The 18,085-nt window shown below is 47.5% G+C and overlaps 1 protein-coding gene across 5 annotated transcripts in view; it reads right to left on the reverse strand.

The window, feature by feature from the left end:
* LOC133345308 (caskin-2-like) overlaps positions 1–18,085 on the reverse strand; it is a 418,730-nt gene that overhangs the window by 60,082 nt on the left and 340,563 nt on the right. For all 5 annotated transcript variants that reach the window (XM_061555995.1, XM_061555985.1, XM_061555959.1 and 2 more), the window contains 2 exons: positions 14,746–14,876; positions 1,685–1,793 (listed from right to left, as the gene is read on the reverse strand). In XM_061555995.1, the coding sequence (XP_061411979.1) occupies positions 1,685–1,793; positions 14,746–14,876 (240 nt within the window). The remainder of the gene's footprint in view (positions 1–1,684; positions 1,794–14,745; positions 14,877–18,085) is intronic.

The raw sequence follows: 18,085 nt of genomic DNA on the forward strand, positions 1-18,085 counted from the left end.
GCGATTATGCGATCGCAAGATTCCACGCAAAATCAGCCAAAGTCCGCATATTTATGCGGGGGGCGCGTTTTTTCAAATACGCCGCACTTTCGCCGCATAAATTGCAGATTTCCGCGCGCAAAATATGCGGGCTTGCATGATTTCATAATCCCCGCATTTTCGTTGCAAAAAGTCACATATATCTTAGCAGAAAGTTGAAAAATGTTGCGTTTACTTCACACAAGCGCAGCCATTTCCCCTGTTGCCATGGGAACATTATGAAGTGACGTCACTCATTACGCGACATCATTGAAAAGCTGCATACCCCGCGATGCCAATGAAACCATGATGAAGAGTTTATGCAACTTTACAGTTGTAAGATTGCACTTTTTTGTTAGTAGTATGTAAATTTACATTACTGTAAGACTGTACTGTTACTGTATTGCTTACGTTACGGTGCACTGAAAACACTTATTTTAACAGAAGATGTCTGTTTTGTATAACTACCTCTGTAAAACAGGAAGCACACATTTTATTTTTTAATATTTTATTTATTCATTTTTACAGAAGTTGTAGCATATTCATTTTGTAAAGCTACAGAACTTGTTCGACTCAATGTTTTGTAAGTTTGAGCCATCTGTTTGTTAAGGTCTGAAATAAAACAAGATGAGAACTTAAATATTCCCAGCACTTTCTGTGATGTAGTATGCTTGCTTATCATAGGAAGTGATAAGAAATGACTCTTTACATTAAAGTAGTAGCCTAGTGAATAGGGTGTTGGGGGAATCACTTTTTTTCTCTTTTTCATCAAACCGCAATTTTTGCAAGTTCCCGCAATTTAATCGCATAAAATTGCATAAATATCCCGCATATTCCATCGCATTTTTTAATAAAACGTGCCGCATAATCAACGATTTTTTCCCGCAACAATCACCAAAAAACTCCGCGTTTTTCTGGAGGGACTGTTCTATGGATGTATAAGAAACGAAGCTTCAAGTTGCAATGCAGGTGGTCCTGAAAAATCGGAGCTATGCCAACGTGTGTTGAGGCTCTGTTCACATGGTACATTTTACAGCCACGGGGGATGTAAATGAACTACACGTTTATATATTTACACAATATAACCCAAAAAAATCTCTATTATGGATAAATTAACTATGTCAGGTCTCGGTCAGGCAGGCAAACTGGGGTTTCAACACCTCAATTTCGTCTGATATACAAATAACTTCCCTGGGTGTATATGTCTAACATTCATGAGAAAAGCATGAATGTCCGGATTGGGCTGCGATTTGTTCGAAGCGGAAATATGTTGAAGACGAAGAGCATCGCCGCCGTCTGGATGAAACGTGTTCAAAGAGTTCGCCACTAAAGGACCACCTGGGAGTAACAACGGCATCGAAAACCACCGCATGCATCTTGGCGAATACACGCAAACCGCCGCACTAAACAGGGCGGCCACCGGAATTCCAAACCGCAGACCTCTGCAACAAGCGGCGAACGGAACCACCCACTGGGCCACAGCGTCATCGGGCGGGGAGTGGAATGTTGAGGCTGCGGTGGTGCGGGCGGCGGGGCTGAGGGTCACGAAGGGACATTTGACGGCGCAACGCCCACCCCCAGCGTCCCGGCGAGCGCCGCCCGCGGTGCGGAAAGAGGCAGGCGGCGTCGCCCCGGTGTGACCTGCTCGCGGTCACCTGGCTCTCACCTCGATCAGCAGGCGCACCACCTCGGTCTTGCCGTAGAGGGCGGCCTCGTGAAGCGCCGTGCCCACCCGAGTCTGCCGGTTCACGTCCACGCCCGCCAGGATCAGCATCCTGCGTGCGGTGAACACGCGCGCGCAAACCCGCACGACCACGCAATGATTCCCCCGTGGTGGCCTGTCCAATAACAAGTTGATATCCAGTGAGGAATACGAGGTGTGGAATCACAAGCGATCGCCTACTGCATGACGAGCAAGTATCTCGACGATGGACTCGTAGGCACAATCTAAACAGCTCTCGATGATTGCACAGAATACAACACACAAAGACAAAGACCCCCCCCCCCCCCCATAGCCCGAACAAACTGTTGAGGCAAACGCTGTTAGCGAGTAGCAGCGTCTACGAAGGCTGGCGCGGCACACGAGGGGTGAGCGTTCAATTACATAGAAAGTTAGATATTTTCACCAAAAAAACATACTTGACAATATTTAAACAATGAATATTAAGACATAAAGATACTAAGAACGGTATAAACACATATTAAAAGAAACATGGTTAATCAATGCATCAATTAATATTCACTGTACCTACAACAGCCCGTCGGTAACAGGGGAATGGTCGGTAAGCGAACCCATTGGGCTCTATGGAGGGCCGTCGTTTAGCAATTAGTCGTTAACATGGGTGTTCATTAAGAGGTGTTCTACTCTACACTACTATACACGACACTTCTATATACACTACTATACACTACACTATACACTTCAAATTGGGCTCTATGGAGGCCCGTCAGTTAAGTGGTTAGCCCTTAACAGGGGTGGTCATTAAAAGGGGTTCTACTGTATTTTATCGTCCCCCGAAGGGATGATGGCCTGCGGCAGCCCCAACCACGATTTGAACTCGCAACCTTCAGACCATGCGATCGACTACCAATCCGCCAGTACGTTGGTATTCATCGAGTGTCTCGTAAGCACACGCAGGTAAAAACAATATGTATATAAACTTTTATTCGAGTGTGGCAAGCACACATTTGGGATGTTTGTCAAATTCTTTTGAGTGTTTTTACATGACCTGGAAGGAAGCTGGAGCGTCTGCGGAACATTTACAAGCGGCTGGGAAAAAAGCTGACAGGCCACGCAAAACAAGTCATTAACCTACTTAATGCACTGCCTGCCTCTATGTCACCTTGTTTCCCAGTAGGTAGGTGACTCACGCACTCCCAATTGTCAGCGTAACAATGTAAATACATGCTGCAATTGCAGGCGATGATTAAACAATTCAAAATATATATTTCTTATTGTCATATTTTTACCATCTATCTTGTACCATTCTCGGTTGTATAGTTGTATTCACTATAATAACCTCAAGCAAAACTTTTTTGCATAAGTAAAAAAATATATGGATTCTTAAACGTGTGGTGCCATGCAAGCCCTTCAATATTCGCATATAACCCTCCGGAAACAGATAAGCCCATGTTTCGTTAGAGTCCCTAACCATCCACGCATGGTCCACCAACCCCACCTCGGACCGCAGCAACATAATCACAATGGGACACTCCTTACCAAGGTCGCGAGTTTCCGTGTCGCTCGCGCTCGCGCCACGGCGTTCCGCAAGCGCCACGGTGTTCCGCAAGCGCGGCGATTGGAACGGCGAGCCAAGGGGTTAAACCGTGGAAACGACCATCGTGTGAGCCCTGCTTAGGCGAGGCACGCTTTGAACCCGGGGACCCTGGCAGGTGCTGGCATATCGAAATAAAAAAAAAACCCAAACTTCCACAGCAGAAGATTAACTCGCTGGGCCTGAGAAAGCTAAGCTGGCGTGGGATCTGGAAGTGACAGCACTCGCAGCCTGCGGCGCTGTCATCTAGACAATGTAAGTGTCCGCACACCTCGTGCCTCATCCCGGGAGCCAGCCTTCACAAGTTTCCGAGACCTCGATGTCTTGCTATTCTGAGCAGACGTATAAACTCGCAAAATGTGAAGAGACGTCGTGAACGTACATCCCTTGGTCCCCCGGCGCTCCCACTCCCGCCCCCACGGCAAATTGGTGGGAAGTGAAAAGTAAACAAATCAATAATCAAAGCGCGCATGTCGCACAGTGTCCTGACCGCACCTGATGTTGGCACCTGGTCTGGAGTGATTGGAAGGCAGATCAGCTCAATAACAACGGTAGGAGGTTGCTAGATTTTTGTGCAGCCCATGGGCTTGTAATTACCAACATGCTGCTCCGGCATCGGCGCATCCACACAACATCATGGATGCATGTCGGGTCCAAGCAAGAACATCTGCTGGACTACATAGTGACGGAACAGTGGATGCGAAGTCCATGTCCTTGACACCAGGCCCTACTGTTGCACACTCGAAATGAAGGACGTGGGCAGGTGCTCCAAATCGAGGGCAAGCACATTTATTTATTGTGGTTAATCTTGGGAAGAACAGCACTGCCACTCTGTAAAATTCAACAACACGTGTGTTACAACCAGCCTTGCTCCCGAGCCGCCATTAACCATGTGACTGGTTTACCCGTGCGGTTATTCATTAACCCTTTCTCTTAAACCCAATTCTACTACTGATAAACCATCTTTGTCTTTGACAATCACATTTGCACATCACTATTCGACTATTACTTTAATCCTAAGCTGTATGTCTATCTATACCATCCATTTATCTCGGTATATTACACCCATTATATGTACTGTATGTGTACAGTATACGTACTGTATCTCACCATTGTACAGCTTACTACTTTATATGTGTTCTATTCTCAATAGCATTGCAAGTAGTTATACTCTGGGTATATGGGCAATGGTTATAGATTAAACAGTATTAGAGTTAGAGAATTACAATGACAGTAACTAATTACAGTGCGTCATCTCTTTACAATGCACAGTGCTAAAACGCCTCTAATTGCATATATCACAAACGAACAATTCAAAGCCAAGCTTAAAGTCTAGAACAAGTCTAGAACATTTATATAACGATCAAAAACAACCTTTGGGTCCTTTACCTGTAAAATGCAACAACACGTGTGTTACAACCAGCCTTGCTCCCGAGCCGCCATTAACCATGTGACTGGTATATCCGCGTGGTCATTCAATAACCCTGCCAGCCACCTACAGGCCCGGCTCAGTCATCACATGCTGCTGTACACACATGCATTGATGCACTGCACAGCACATCAGGACTTTCACAGAACCACACTTTACTCCCTTGCTGCACAAGGACATACTTAATAGAGTGATCCATTCCTAATGTGCCACACTACCGTGGATCTGATCTGCCCACTAACCATCGACTTGTCATCTGTAAGATGCGCCTGGCATTCTTCCACTCTTGTGGTGGGTGTACACCCAGGACCGACTCCATTCCAACCCATAGTGGCATGGTCTCAGCTAGCTGATGAAATGTGCAAGTGAGAATTTCATCATCGCTTGTGGCTGGGGTTGGCATTGTCCCCGACTCCTCCTGATGTCGAGGAGAAATGGGCAAGGTTTAGGACCGTGGCTCATGCAGCTGCAGTGGCTGCTTTGGGAACACGGTCCAGACCTCCCCAGAGCCCTGGCTGACAGAGGAGGTGTTCAGGCTGGCTGAGAAAAAGCGACAGGCCCACTCTTATCGGCGACAGCATCCCACGTCGGAAAATTAGGAGGCCTACCGCATCCTTTGCTGGGAGGTTCAGAAAGCTGTGAGGCGTTGCAAGGATGGCTGGAGGTCGCGAATTGCTGAGGAGATGGCGTCTGCCTCAATGGCCCACGATCACAAATCGCTCTTTAATTCCATCAAAAAAGTAACCTGCAGCGCCACACCTATTACCATCATTAGGGAAAGAACGGTGATCCAATCTCCGACCCCCAGGAACAGGTTTGCAGATTTGATGAGCATTTCTGAGGTCCTGGGGGAGGGGAAATCCCTCAGCCTGGAAAACAACAAAGTGGGGATGACCCTACCGAGGCTGTGGTGCCTCAAATACTGGAAGAAGAAGTCACCCTCTGTGAGGGGCTGGCTGAGGTGCCATCTGTTGAGGAAGTACTGAAGGCGATCCGGAGTCTGAGACCAGGAAAGGCACCGGACAGAGATGATCTCCCAAGCAAAATGCTGAGGAAGGGTGGCATTTGTGCACAGACTGCCCTACATGACATCATAACAAAAGTCTGGACCACTGGACGGATTCCGCAGGATTGGAAGGATGCCTTGGTGGTCCCCCTCTTTAAGAAGGTCCCCTCTTTCAGAAGGGGGACCGCACAGACTGTAACAACTACAGGGGAATCTCACTCCTCAGTATGCCGGGAAAGGTCCTGGCAAGGATTATTCAACCTCGCCTTGCTAGGCACGCTGAGGAGAGGCTTGCGGAGCCCCAATGTGGTTTTAGGAAACGGTGGTCCTGCACAGGTGCCATATTTATGTCTGTCCGCTTCAGCAGAGGGGTAGGAAATTCCAACAAGACCTACATCTCTGCTTTTTTGACCTGGTCAAGGCCGATGGTACCATCAGTAGGCCTGGGCTCTGGGTTGTTTTTCGTGCTTTCGGAGTCCCTGACACTCTGCTCACGATCATTAAGGACCTTCATGATGGTGAGCGGGCCCGGATAAAACTACGTGGCTGGGAGTCGGAGCCATTCCCTGTACACCTTGGCGTGCGACAGGGATGTCCTCTGGCTCCCACATTATTTAACATCTATTTCGACCACGTAGTTTGTGAAGCCTTCAATAGCTGTACCGGAGGAATTTCCACTTGGTAAAGATACAATGGGAGGCTGATCGATGCCCGGGTGCGGTCAAGGGATGGCTCCCTATTGCTCAACCATGTTATGTATGCTGATGATCTGGTAATTGCTGCTCACACAGAGGAGGAGTTGGAGGCGCTGCTGCTGAACCTGGAGCTTGCCACTAAGAGGTGGGGCCTTACCATCAGCCCCACCAAAACTAAGCACTTGCCTGGGTATTTTTTACCATCGGACAATCCACCCACACATGACCAATTGGTGATAGGGCAGTTGTGGAGAGAGTGGAGAGTTTCCCATACCTGGGCAGTGTGCTCATGATCGGCTCCGGTTTAACAGCAGAGGTCTCACTCCGAATCAGTTGAGCGGCATTATAATTTCATCGGTTGCGTAACGCTGTGTGGAAGCTACCTGGTCTGTCGCTCCGCACGAAGCTTCAGGTCTTCTCAGCCACAGTCATTCCCTCCCTTCTCTATGCTTGCGAAACGTGGACCCCCCTAATGGAACATCTTCACTGGTTAGAAACATTTAGGCTGGCCTGCCTATGATCCATCCTGGGTTTAACCAGGCTGGATTGTGTGAGGAGCCCACAAGTCCTTGAAAGATCTGGACAAAGTCCTATCGATGAGCTCCTCCGGCGGGCAAGGCTGTGGTGGCTGGGTCATGTAACCCGCATGCCCAGTCACCGCATGCATTAACAGCTTTTGTTCGGCCAGATCGAGGGGAATAAACGGGCGCGGCACGGGCTAGAGAAGAGATGGAGTGATGTGGTACGGGAGGATGTGGAGCTGAGTGGACTTGCCGATGACTGGTACCAGCAGTGTCAAGATCGGCCTCTGTGGAGGAGGCTCGTGAAGGATGCTACTGGGCAGTTGGAAGCAGTCGGCCTTCAACAACAACCATGGGGTGGGGAGGAGCGACGCTCACAACAACGAACGGAGCGCCAGGTGGCTAAAGGACAGCAAGTTGGCACAGTAGGGGGCACAGTCGACCCGTGGAACCTGGGTCTGCCCCGTGACATCCTGCCAGCGGGCGTTCGACACTTCACGTGGCCTCAACATGCACATAGCCTGACACAAGCGTCGTGGTGACGTCACCACCACTTAGTGGTGAATGGCGATTGTTGTTGTTGTTGATCGCACCTGCAGCCTGATCCCGTCAGATCTCAAGAGGCAGGGCGGCACCGTTTTGGCACTTGAAGGTATAGCCAGCAGAGGAGGTGTCTGGCCGACTGGCGCGACACACCGGTTGGCCGAGATTGCCTCCTGGGCCCTTCGATGCTGGGAGCTTCGTCAAAGCCTGAAGAGGTTCCCAGCACGTGGAGTGAAACGTTGGACACCGTACTGAAATAATGCTGTACAGCACGAGCCAAAAAACCCAGAAAGTGGTACCGCCTGGCTAGTTTATTTGAACATGGTGGCTTGGTACTTCACCACTGATTGGTGACCAAGTAACAGTGAAGTAGCAAACTGTAGCTGTGAAACACTTGCCAAGAGATGGGAAATTCAATGGATAAACGTGTATAATAAGATGAATATCCTACCGCGTTCTTTTATTCGCAAAGAGACATGGGAATAAAGGATGATCGTAAACTGCAAGAGATCACTTTTGGGTGACTTTTATTCACGAATAAATATGGATAACAGGATTGATTTTCTCCTCAATCCCCTTAACCAACGTAAAAGTGACTAATGTATCAGTTCAAGCAAATCACTTATTGCTCACTCCAATTACTAAAACATGATGATGATGATGATAATAATACTCATTGATATCCTTTGATCAATTCATTGCTGGCTGAAGGTCTCCCTTTTGCCATGTCTTTTAAGGTTTTTTCTTACCATACTTCACCACGCTGGTGATTGCGGGTTGGTGTCGGGTTTCCAGGACCAGTGCAGATGTCACTCACCAATGACGTTAGCCATCGAAACACAGGACCGCCGGGTTCATAGCGTGGTGCACTAACCTTTGGAGCCACCACTCCCGCCTCGGTGTGGCAACACGGTTTCACATGTGAACCAGGATGGCTTTGACAAAGTCACGGCAGCGCAAGAGAGCGGTGTGTCCCCAGTGCACGCCGCAACAACAACAAAAAAGCTGTGAGAACAATGAAGGATCCACCCTCCAATAGCAGTCATTTACTGTTTCCGAGCGGAGGATGAAACCGCTCGGCGAGATCTGCGCTGAACACGTGCCAAGCTCCAGTCAGAAGCCCGTCCCACCAAACCACCCCGCGTCTTCGGCAAGAACGTTTGACAGCGTATTCCCCCTTTTCACCAGTTGGAGGAAAATGTTACGGAAAATACTGCAGCGTTTAAAACGAAGACCGATCAACGTGTCTTCGTGAGACGTTTGATCTAAACGAGGCTTTAAATTTAAAGTGTGTCGTTTTTTTGGCTTCCGATGAGTTTAAAGGAATAATAAATGAATTGCGAGCGGGCGTATCGGTGAGAAAGCGATAGCGTCTAATGTGCGGCGGTGACACGTTTGAGTTGCACGGCATTTATTCTATAAAGTATTCGTATATTGTCTATTCTCTTTCATTAAATTGAACAACAATAAAGAGGAAGAACAAAGTGTGTTCATTCATTACTCTTTAAGCCGTCATTTTAAATTACCTTGACTTTCAAAATGTCATTCTACTTTCGATCATCATCATCATCGTCCATCCACTGCCAGATGAAGGCCTCCTCAAACTGCCATCACATCTCATGATCCTGCGATGTAGTCATTCACCCATAGCACCTGCACATAAACAGATTTCATCACTCCATCTCCTCGGTGGACGACCTCTCAAACAAGTTCCATTCCTTTTCCTTCACGGCGTTGATGACTAACATCGTAGCAAATTGGCCACCTAAAATCCAAGTCGGAGGGCTACCTCAGCTCACAATCACTGCATGGTCAAGAGTAGTTGTACTCAGGGCAGAATGGCCTCCTCCACGGTTAACATGAAATTTCCACTGTTAACTCAGTGGAAGTGCACAAAGAATATTATTTAGATTCAAACCTAACAGCATCGCCATCGGCCATTTTGTATCTACTGCAGGATGAAGGCCTCCCCACGCCGTTTCCATGACGCACAGTCTAGAGCTGCTACCATCCATCTTACTCCCTCACATCTCCCTCCCTCGCGTCTCGCTCCCCCGTGCCTCGCTCCCTCACATCTCGCTCCCTCACGTCTCACTCCTGGTCTCATTGCTCCATCTCTGCGGTGCTCATCCTACGTCCTCTCCTTTGAGCGACGTTCCACCACCAGTCTCGTTCACTGACCATCATCTAATCTAGCGACGAACAAACCAAAACTTAGCACTCGCATTGAATCTAGTTTGTTAGGTGGGCATAGCTACACCAAATCCTTATTTTTCATTCAGCAGGAGTCAAGAGGTCAGCATGGTTGCAATTTTTCCCAGCTTGCTCGCCACCACTCGCTGCTTAAAGGCAGCTTCGTGATCATTCGGGCAGGGAAGTCTCAACAAAGCATTCCATGAGGGGTGTTTGCAATATCCCACGCGCGGTGCATTATAGCATCACATCAAAGCAATGTGGCGATACATTACGAGTGCACGTGCGTGATCAGGGTGGTTAAAAATTAACTATCCACAAACGGAGTGCAAACGTGTGGAATCCTTGACATCCGTAAAAAGCGTCATCCATTCACAGGTTAATTATAACGAGATGGTGGCAAGTTTGAGTGGGACAACGCATCGCTCATACGTTGAAGTTTGAACAACAAAAAAGGTCACCTTCAACAGCACATAGCAGAAGCGTGCAGAACAATTTTAGCTGAGACGTTCGTGAACATCCTAGAACAACCAAAATCTCGATAAGATGTGCATCACCAGCACCATGGTGGCCCTCATCCAGCAGTGGATTGACGTAACGGACCGTGCGTGCATGTGTTGAGGCCCTCTGTGTGTTTGGCAGCAGGCAATATATATGTCGATGTTAAATGGCACTCATGAACATCACCGATATTTTTTCAATGGTCTTGAAGACCTCGTCCTTTAGGTTAATAGCCAAGTGTTGTTATGCCTGCTTGCCATTGAAGTAGCAAGTCTCTACACCTGTCAACCCCTTATCAGTGCCTACCTTATTACAGACCAATTCAGACCTTATTGGTCACCCCGTGCCCTTATAAATCTCAACGTTCATCCAACAAAGTCCCATCACAAGAGAGAAACACAAACAAATAGACAAAAAAAATTGCCCTATTGAAACGGCTGTACGCCGTATGCGCCTGAAAACTCAATTTCCCTGTAAAAGAATACTGGGTAAACCGTCTGGGTTTACCGTCTGGGTTTACTCGGTGACGTGATTCGCAGAAGCGGGTTATTGTGCAATGACATTTGGGAGGGAAGCACTGAAAACACAGCTCTCACAATTCGTATGTATGTCGGGGCATCACGGTGGCGAGATGTTAACTACCTCGCCTCGTACACAGGAGGTCATGGGTTTGATCCCGATCCTGACGCCTGTATAATTTGGAGTTTGCATGTTCTCTCCGTGGTCACGTGGATTTTTGTCCGGGTCCTCCGGTTTTTCCCTCCACATTTAGAAACATACCTTTAGGGTATTTGGGTGCTATACATTTCCACATGATAAGCACCTCATGAAAAAGAGCTATAGAGCTCAGTGGGCCTTACCTGCTAAAATAAACAGTTTAGTTTAGTTTTGTATGTTGAACTTATTTTGCACCGTACGTAGCCAACCGTGCAATTTGGAGATGCGGGGGAAGGACAACAAACTAAACACAAAAAGCAGGTCTAAAAAAATTGGTTTTCAATCTAGATGTAAAAGTGCGTAGCTCCAGTGGCTTTCTTGGATGGCCAGCCAAAAGCTGCTGCGAGGATGATGGTTTCTGCGTGATGATTTAAACTAATTTGCTGGGCACGCAACTGCACATATAAATGGCTGAATGGATGTGTGTGGGTTCAATTCCTGGCCATGCACATCAGTGACAAGTGACATGTGAACATATTCTGGGGCCACCCCAAGTATGGCTCAGGCTTAAAAACGAGTCCCTCCTGTTGTAGTGTGTACACTTCAGCACTGGGGAGACAAAAGTGAGTTAATAGCTGCTCGCTAACTGCACTTGACCTTGTAAGTTCATCAAGTTAATTTGAGATCTTCCTTGTGCACCTTTGCGCATGCGTGCAATATGTGCACGCGTGTGCGTTTGCACAGAGCACACATGCACACATTGGACTGCTCTTGAAACGTTACCCAGGAATCTTACGTGTTTGCATATGTATTACAATTCTGGGAGGAAGGTGCTTTCCGGGATTGAATTGATGAATGCATATGGTAATTGGAAAAATGCATTATATCTTGAGGCGCCTTCAATTCCATCGCACGTTACATGAAAGGCAAGTGTTGCTTTGATTGGCAAGTCAACAGCAACACAATTACCATAAATAAAACCCGGCTTCGCAAAATGTCAGAGTGAAATGCTATCTCCCGACTCCGTGCTATCTCCAGACTCTAGCATGGCAGGCAAATGCGTAATGAGCACGAGCGAGAGTAGACGCGTAAATAGATGTAAGAATATTAAAATGAACATTCATTAAGCGCGATGGGCAAGGGCGTTGTCGTGGTGTAATGACTCGCGCTGGCGCACTGGACCGCACCTCCGATTAGTACGGTGCCAAAGAAGTTCAGCGTACGTACGTAGAGAGGGGTCGCTGGTACGATTTGAGTTGAAAAAAATGGCGCAGGTTTCTTATATCCTCACCTCTGCCTCCGTCCACCCGGCAGCGTGCATCCGGCCGCCACAATTAGTTAGGTCACATGTGGTGGGCTAATAAAGTGTGGCTATACTCCCCATCTCTTCCAAGACGTCTAACCACCGGTGAACGAGTAGGCCAAACTACCCTAAAGAGGAGTGGGGGGGGGGGTCTGACGTTCGCTTGAGTGGAGGAACCTTCCATCAGCAGTGGCATGAGCCAGAACTTTTAGAGCTGCGCTTTTACCTCACTCCGAGACAGGCAACGTGTAGAAGTACAATAATAATGGTAATTATAATAATATAATTAGCCGTGTATATTTTAACTGTGTATGACAGTTAGAAGTATGGAGAGAATGGGAAGATTGCTTCAGGCATTGAGATCAGTGGAAGTGAAGAAGCGCCCACATTATTGCACAATAACGGACATTGTTTGAGTTTGTCAATGTGATAGCACACGAACGCCAATTCTATGCCGACCATCACTTCATTGCGGCATGAGAATAGCATGCAATATCGACAGGATTAATTCACTGATCTATTGCTGCGGAATGAAAATTCAATCCCGGAATCGCCGTATTTCCCCCAGATGACTCGTGTGCTTGGGCAGATGACATCCATATAATGTTTTCAAATATAAAAATTCATGAAAGGCGTTGGGATTTCACTTTTACTTTGCGCATCAATCAATTACACCGACTGCAAACCGTGCTTGAATTTCAATTAGCCACGTGTCAGCGCTTGCCAGGGTGAGTACCACACGGGCTTGATTTTGGCGAGAGAGAAAAAAACCTAACGAACGTGGCCGTGAAAAGGTGAGCAACAAAGGGTATGGAACATATGATGGATGGGGCAGTTAGTGCAAGCCTTGCTTAACACTCACTTAACAAGCAAGACGGCTGGACGTGCTTCCTCCGAGCGGAGGGATTTGAAGGACACTGTTTTGGAAAAGAAATGTCACCGCTGTCTCCGCATTATATCGACATTCCTGCATTGTGCACGGCTCGAGAACCGAAGAGGTGTACGCTCAGCGGGACTGAGGGCTGATGGAGATTCGCAATGGATAAGGCACGGATGTGGATGAGTAACGGGTGTATAATATGAATGTCGATCATTCAATCGATATTTTTTTGGGGAAAGAGCCTCTCACGAGAAGGTTGCCTCAAAGCAGTTTACAGGAAACATTTTATGCAAATGAAAACCACAAAATATTGTAACATGGATATGTCAGAGAAAGTAATCACGAGAAATAAGTATGAAAACGCTGTAAGAACAACACTTAAGAGCGATACTATCCAAACGGCCGTTGTTGATGACGACAATGCCAATGATGAAATGAAAGAGCAATGCGAATGGTGATCCTGATTATAGGGGCCCGATGATGATAATGGTGGTGGTGGTGTTGCTCCGTTAATGGAACCACATGTCCAACCAACATTCATCCACTCACTCATTGATGCGCTCTGTCAATGCGTGACACACTCATCCACCATCACGCCTAGTCATCCATCATGCCATTACAGCCTCGACCCACTCACGCCGCTACAAAGCGACGGCCGCTAAGCTAACAGGGAGCCACTTAGCGGGCGGGAACTGAAGAACGGTGACACAACCGCAAGATGATAGCGACTTTAATACGAAACCATTACATGAACTAAACCATCATCACGCGAACTCCGGTCATTCTCGCAGCGGCTTTTAGCGAACCATCGGACAAAGATGGTCACCGCATCGTGCGCTTTTAGTTGCGCTTGAGTTATGCACTTTTAAATCTCGATTAAAAACTAATTTCTGGAGAACTGCTTTTTGTGTTGGGTTTTCTGGCCTTCCTCCGCACCTCCGATTGGCACGGTTGGCTACGTACGGTGCAAAAAAAGCTCAACATACGAGCATGCATGCATTGAAACAGCTTTATAAGTAGAAGATATAAATCACAGATGTGTTTGTTTTTAAACCTATTTTGGCCTAATGGAAAAAAAAACAATGTTACGTTTTCCCATTATCTTGGCATCATCATTGGAACTCAGCCAGTTTGACTCATGAGAACTGCCTCATATACGATCCTCTGGAAATAATGCTATGTTCCCACGAATACGAGAAACAGACCTGGGACACAGTGGCCTAATCCAGGGATGGCTAAACGTGTCTCAATGCTGTCCCGATGCTTCTAGAACCGTGTGGTTGTATGCGCGTATGTTGAACTTCTTTCGCACCGTACGTAGCCAACAGTGCTAATCGGTGGTGCGAGCGGTTGTGTGCACTTCGTACTCCCCACTTCCTACGCCCTGCCCCATCCTTACCCTATCTATGGCCGAAGGGAAGTTGACCTATGGGAGAGATCTGCCATTGAGCACACATATCCCCATGCACTTTAAACCCGCGATGTCACAACGATTTTCCAGGGCGGCCCAGAATTAAATAAATAACTCGCGTGGCTTCCTTAAATGCGAGGCACATGACCCCCGGGGCCGGTGCGGGCTTAGCCCAGCAGGCTTGCCGTGGAAATCCGGGCCCAGATCGCCAAACCTGGGCCCGGGGCTTCCCCCTCAACCAGCGGTGGCGGTGGGCACGCAGCACGACCTTGCGGAGGCCCCGCGGTTGCCCTGCGGGGGGCGCGGGCGTTACCGTATGATGTCGACGTGGCCGTTCTTGGCGGCGAGGTGCAGCGCGCTGGTGCTGTTGGGGTGGCTGGGGTCGTGGGGACGTCCCTCGAGCAGCGTGGGGCACACGTTGCTGCTCAGCAGCAGCTTCACCACCTGCGCGGGGGAGACGGGCACGGACCGTGAGGCCGGGACGGGCGGCGCCGGTAAGACGACACTCGTCGCGTCCAGCTGCCCCCCGGAGGCTCGGCGGTTTAACGAAGCTGCTTTGTCTTTTGCCGCGTGAAGCCCAACGAGCGGTTAGCTTGTATTTTTCCGAGGTGGCCTGGTTGCACGTGATGGCTTATCTAAGCGGCTTTAGAGCATGTGGGAATTCAGAGTAGCAGCCAAACACGGATATGAGAAAAAGGTCAGATCCGTGAACATCTACGGAAAATGAAAGTGACACGGCGTACAAATATGTCACTGGGCAAAAGCAAGGTGCATACTGCCGCATGACTTTGATCGCCCGCACCTCCAATTAGCACGATTGGGGCACCACGGTGGCGAGATGTTAACTACCTCGCCTGGTATCCAAGAGGTCGTGGGTTCGATCCCGACCCTGACGCCTGTATATTTGGAGTTTGCATGTTTTCCCCGTGGCCATGTGGATTTTTCTTCGGGTCCTCCGGTTTTTCCCTCCACGTTTAGACTCAACATTGCGCGTTTCGAGTATTTGGCTGCTATAAGTTTCCACATGATAAGCCACTTGATTGGGCTGTCATTTGTGGCCATGTTGCATCTGAAAACGAACTTTATAGCTCAGTAGGCCTTACCTGGTAAATATAAAATAGTTTAGTTTGGAAAGAAGTTGAACATGCCATACATATGTTAAACTGTCAAATTTGTGAATGTCTATAGAAGATTACAGTAATGCCATCCACACATACTGTCAGCGGTTAATTGTTCTGGGACAATGTTAGGTAGTTGGACATGCAATGGTGTACTGCAAACGTATGCATAAAATCGAAAGTTGTTCGTCCATTCATCTGTTCATTCATCCGTCCGTTCGTCCGTTCATCACTCGGATTTAAAATGAAAAATCTCTCTTCCCAAGCACAGTCATTTTATTCTAACGACCCTGACACAATTCCAGGGGAGGAATGGTGTTCGGGGTGGAATAAGTGCAGAGGAGTGAGGGGTGGGGTAGATGGAGTCTCGGGGAAACGATCCGTGAAGATTTCACATCCAACAGAAGGCAGTAACTATTTAATTTCATGCAGTACAACCATTAGATTCTCTAGTAAAAAAAATAATATAAACCATGTTAATTTCTCTAAACATTTCAGAGCCTCTAGTACCATTTCCACTTTTCCATGGTGGGGACCAGTCTTTTCATAGGACGACCCCTGTTGGGTCCCAGGGTTTGACTCGCAATAAAACGACCGCAAGATCAATTGGGGTATACACGAACATGTACCGCCCCGTTTTGTCAATCCACCGATGGATGAGGGCCTCTCATAGCCGTGCGTGTCCCTGGGAGTTATTTGACCGTACTTCACCACGATAGATCAGTACGGAATTGGTCGCCCACCATCCAAGCACAATTACTGGCTCAATTCGTGCTTAACTTCCAAGATGTGATTGGATGTGGGGTGCATTCTGGGTGAATTGGGTAGACGGCGATGTCCTGCGGTGTGAGCGCACCGCGGTACAGGGTTAACCAGCGGCAAAGTAAGGTTACAAATAAAGGAAAGTACAAGGGTTAACAGATGATTACCACAAAAAAAATTTGAAATTAAATAACGGAGACACGGGTTGTTTAGTCTTATTTTTAACCTTCTAGCCTACATTTAATAATGCTAATTTCTCCTCCCGGGCAAGTGTCTCTCGCGCGCGGAGAGAGGAGGGCCGGAGCACGCAATTGCTGCTGCTGTTAGTCCCCATCGTGGCCAGCATGCGGGACATCGTTAGGGCAACCACTCTGTGGCCTGGCTCAAGTGGACACCGCCCCCCCCCCCCCACCGAGAGTGATTTCCCACTCAGCTGAGCGTGCGGCAGCACTCACTCACATCCTGTTTATTACAGCCCTGAGCTCGAGGTGGAAATTCCACGCTCTAATGGTGGGTCGAGTCTGTCCGTAGGATTTCCGCGGTTGACTTCTACCACGAAGTGGTACTAATTTAAAATTGATAAAAATAAAATAATAAAATCACGACGTTTCGGAGGCAACACAGCAAATCTGGCTGCTGCAGCAAATCTGGCTGTGACTGGTCCCACCTGATGACGGAGACTTGTGTTGCCTCCGAAACGTCGTGATTTTATTATTTTATTTTTATAAATTTTTATTTAATTTTTTACTTACGTGACTTTACCGAAAGAACTACGAGTATGAATCCTTGCAGTCACGAAAGCTTCAAATCTAAAATGGTACTAATTTGATTGGCCCCCGAGCGATGTCATGAAAGGTTGAATCAGTTCTCAGCCCCGCCGTCGCCCTCCCCCAATGATTGCAAGCCAGACACTCTACCACCGAACCACCCGGCTGGCTTGACATACCATCACAGGGCACTTGGTGATGATGGCCAGGTAATAATCTTTAAGCAACTTAGGTAAGACCATTGGTACCTCATTTGCCAGTAAAAAATATGATAATTGGTTTTTACCCTTTTATTTGGCAACAAAACTGACACCTTTTTTACGAGGAGTCATGTTTGCATAGACCACAATACTTGCAGTCATAATGCAAACAAAAAACATAACTCTGATAATGTATGCATTGTCCTTGAAGACTAGGCTCTAAGGAAAGCTGTCTCGGGTGTGGACCAATCAACTTCAAGGACAGTGCATACATTATCAGAGTTATGTTTTTTGTTTGCATTACGACTGCAGGTATTGTGGTCTATGCAAACATGACTCCTCGTAAAAAAGGTGTCAGTTTTGTTGCCAGATAAAAGGGTAAAAAACCAATTATCAACTTAGGTGAGGTGCAGATGCACGGGAATTGAACCCAGGTAGCCTGCAGGTGAGGAGTGCTACTTCAGAGTGTACTATCCACTGAAATACTAACACACTACCGCTCCCCATGCGCACATGCCCAAGCATACATCCATGCGCAGTAAAAAATAATGATAATAATAAAAAGGTCTTCAAGCCGAGCCAGTATAAAATCAATCCAACGCAGCGGAATATTCAATATCGAGAGTAATTTATTGCAATATTTCTCATTACTCGAGTGTGGTAATGATGAGTGTGTAATTTCTCCGTCGGTGAAAATAACGAAATTGTTAGCTCGCTCGTATTCGGGTGACTGCATGAAAGGACCTTCAGAAAATGTAGAATTAAATTTTCATTCAGTTGGGTTTCCCATATTCGTAAGACACTTT

This window comes from Lethenteron reissneri, chromosome 3, assembly GCF_015708825.2.
Source record: "Lethenteron reissneri isolate LAM-NWPU_2019-01 chromosome 3, ASM1570882v1, whole genome shotgun sequence".
Classification (NCBI taxonomy): domain Eukaryota; kingdom Metazoa; phylum Chordata; class Hyperoartia; order Petromyzontiformes; family Petromyzontidae; genus Lethenteron; species Lethenteron reissneri.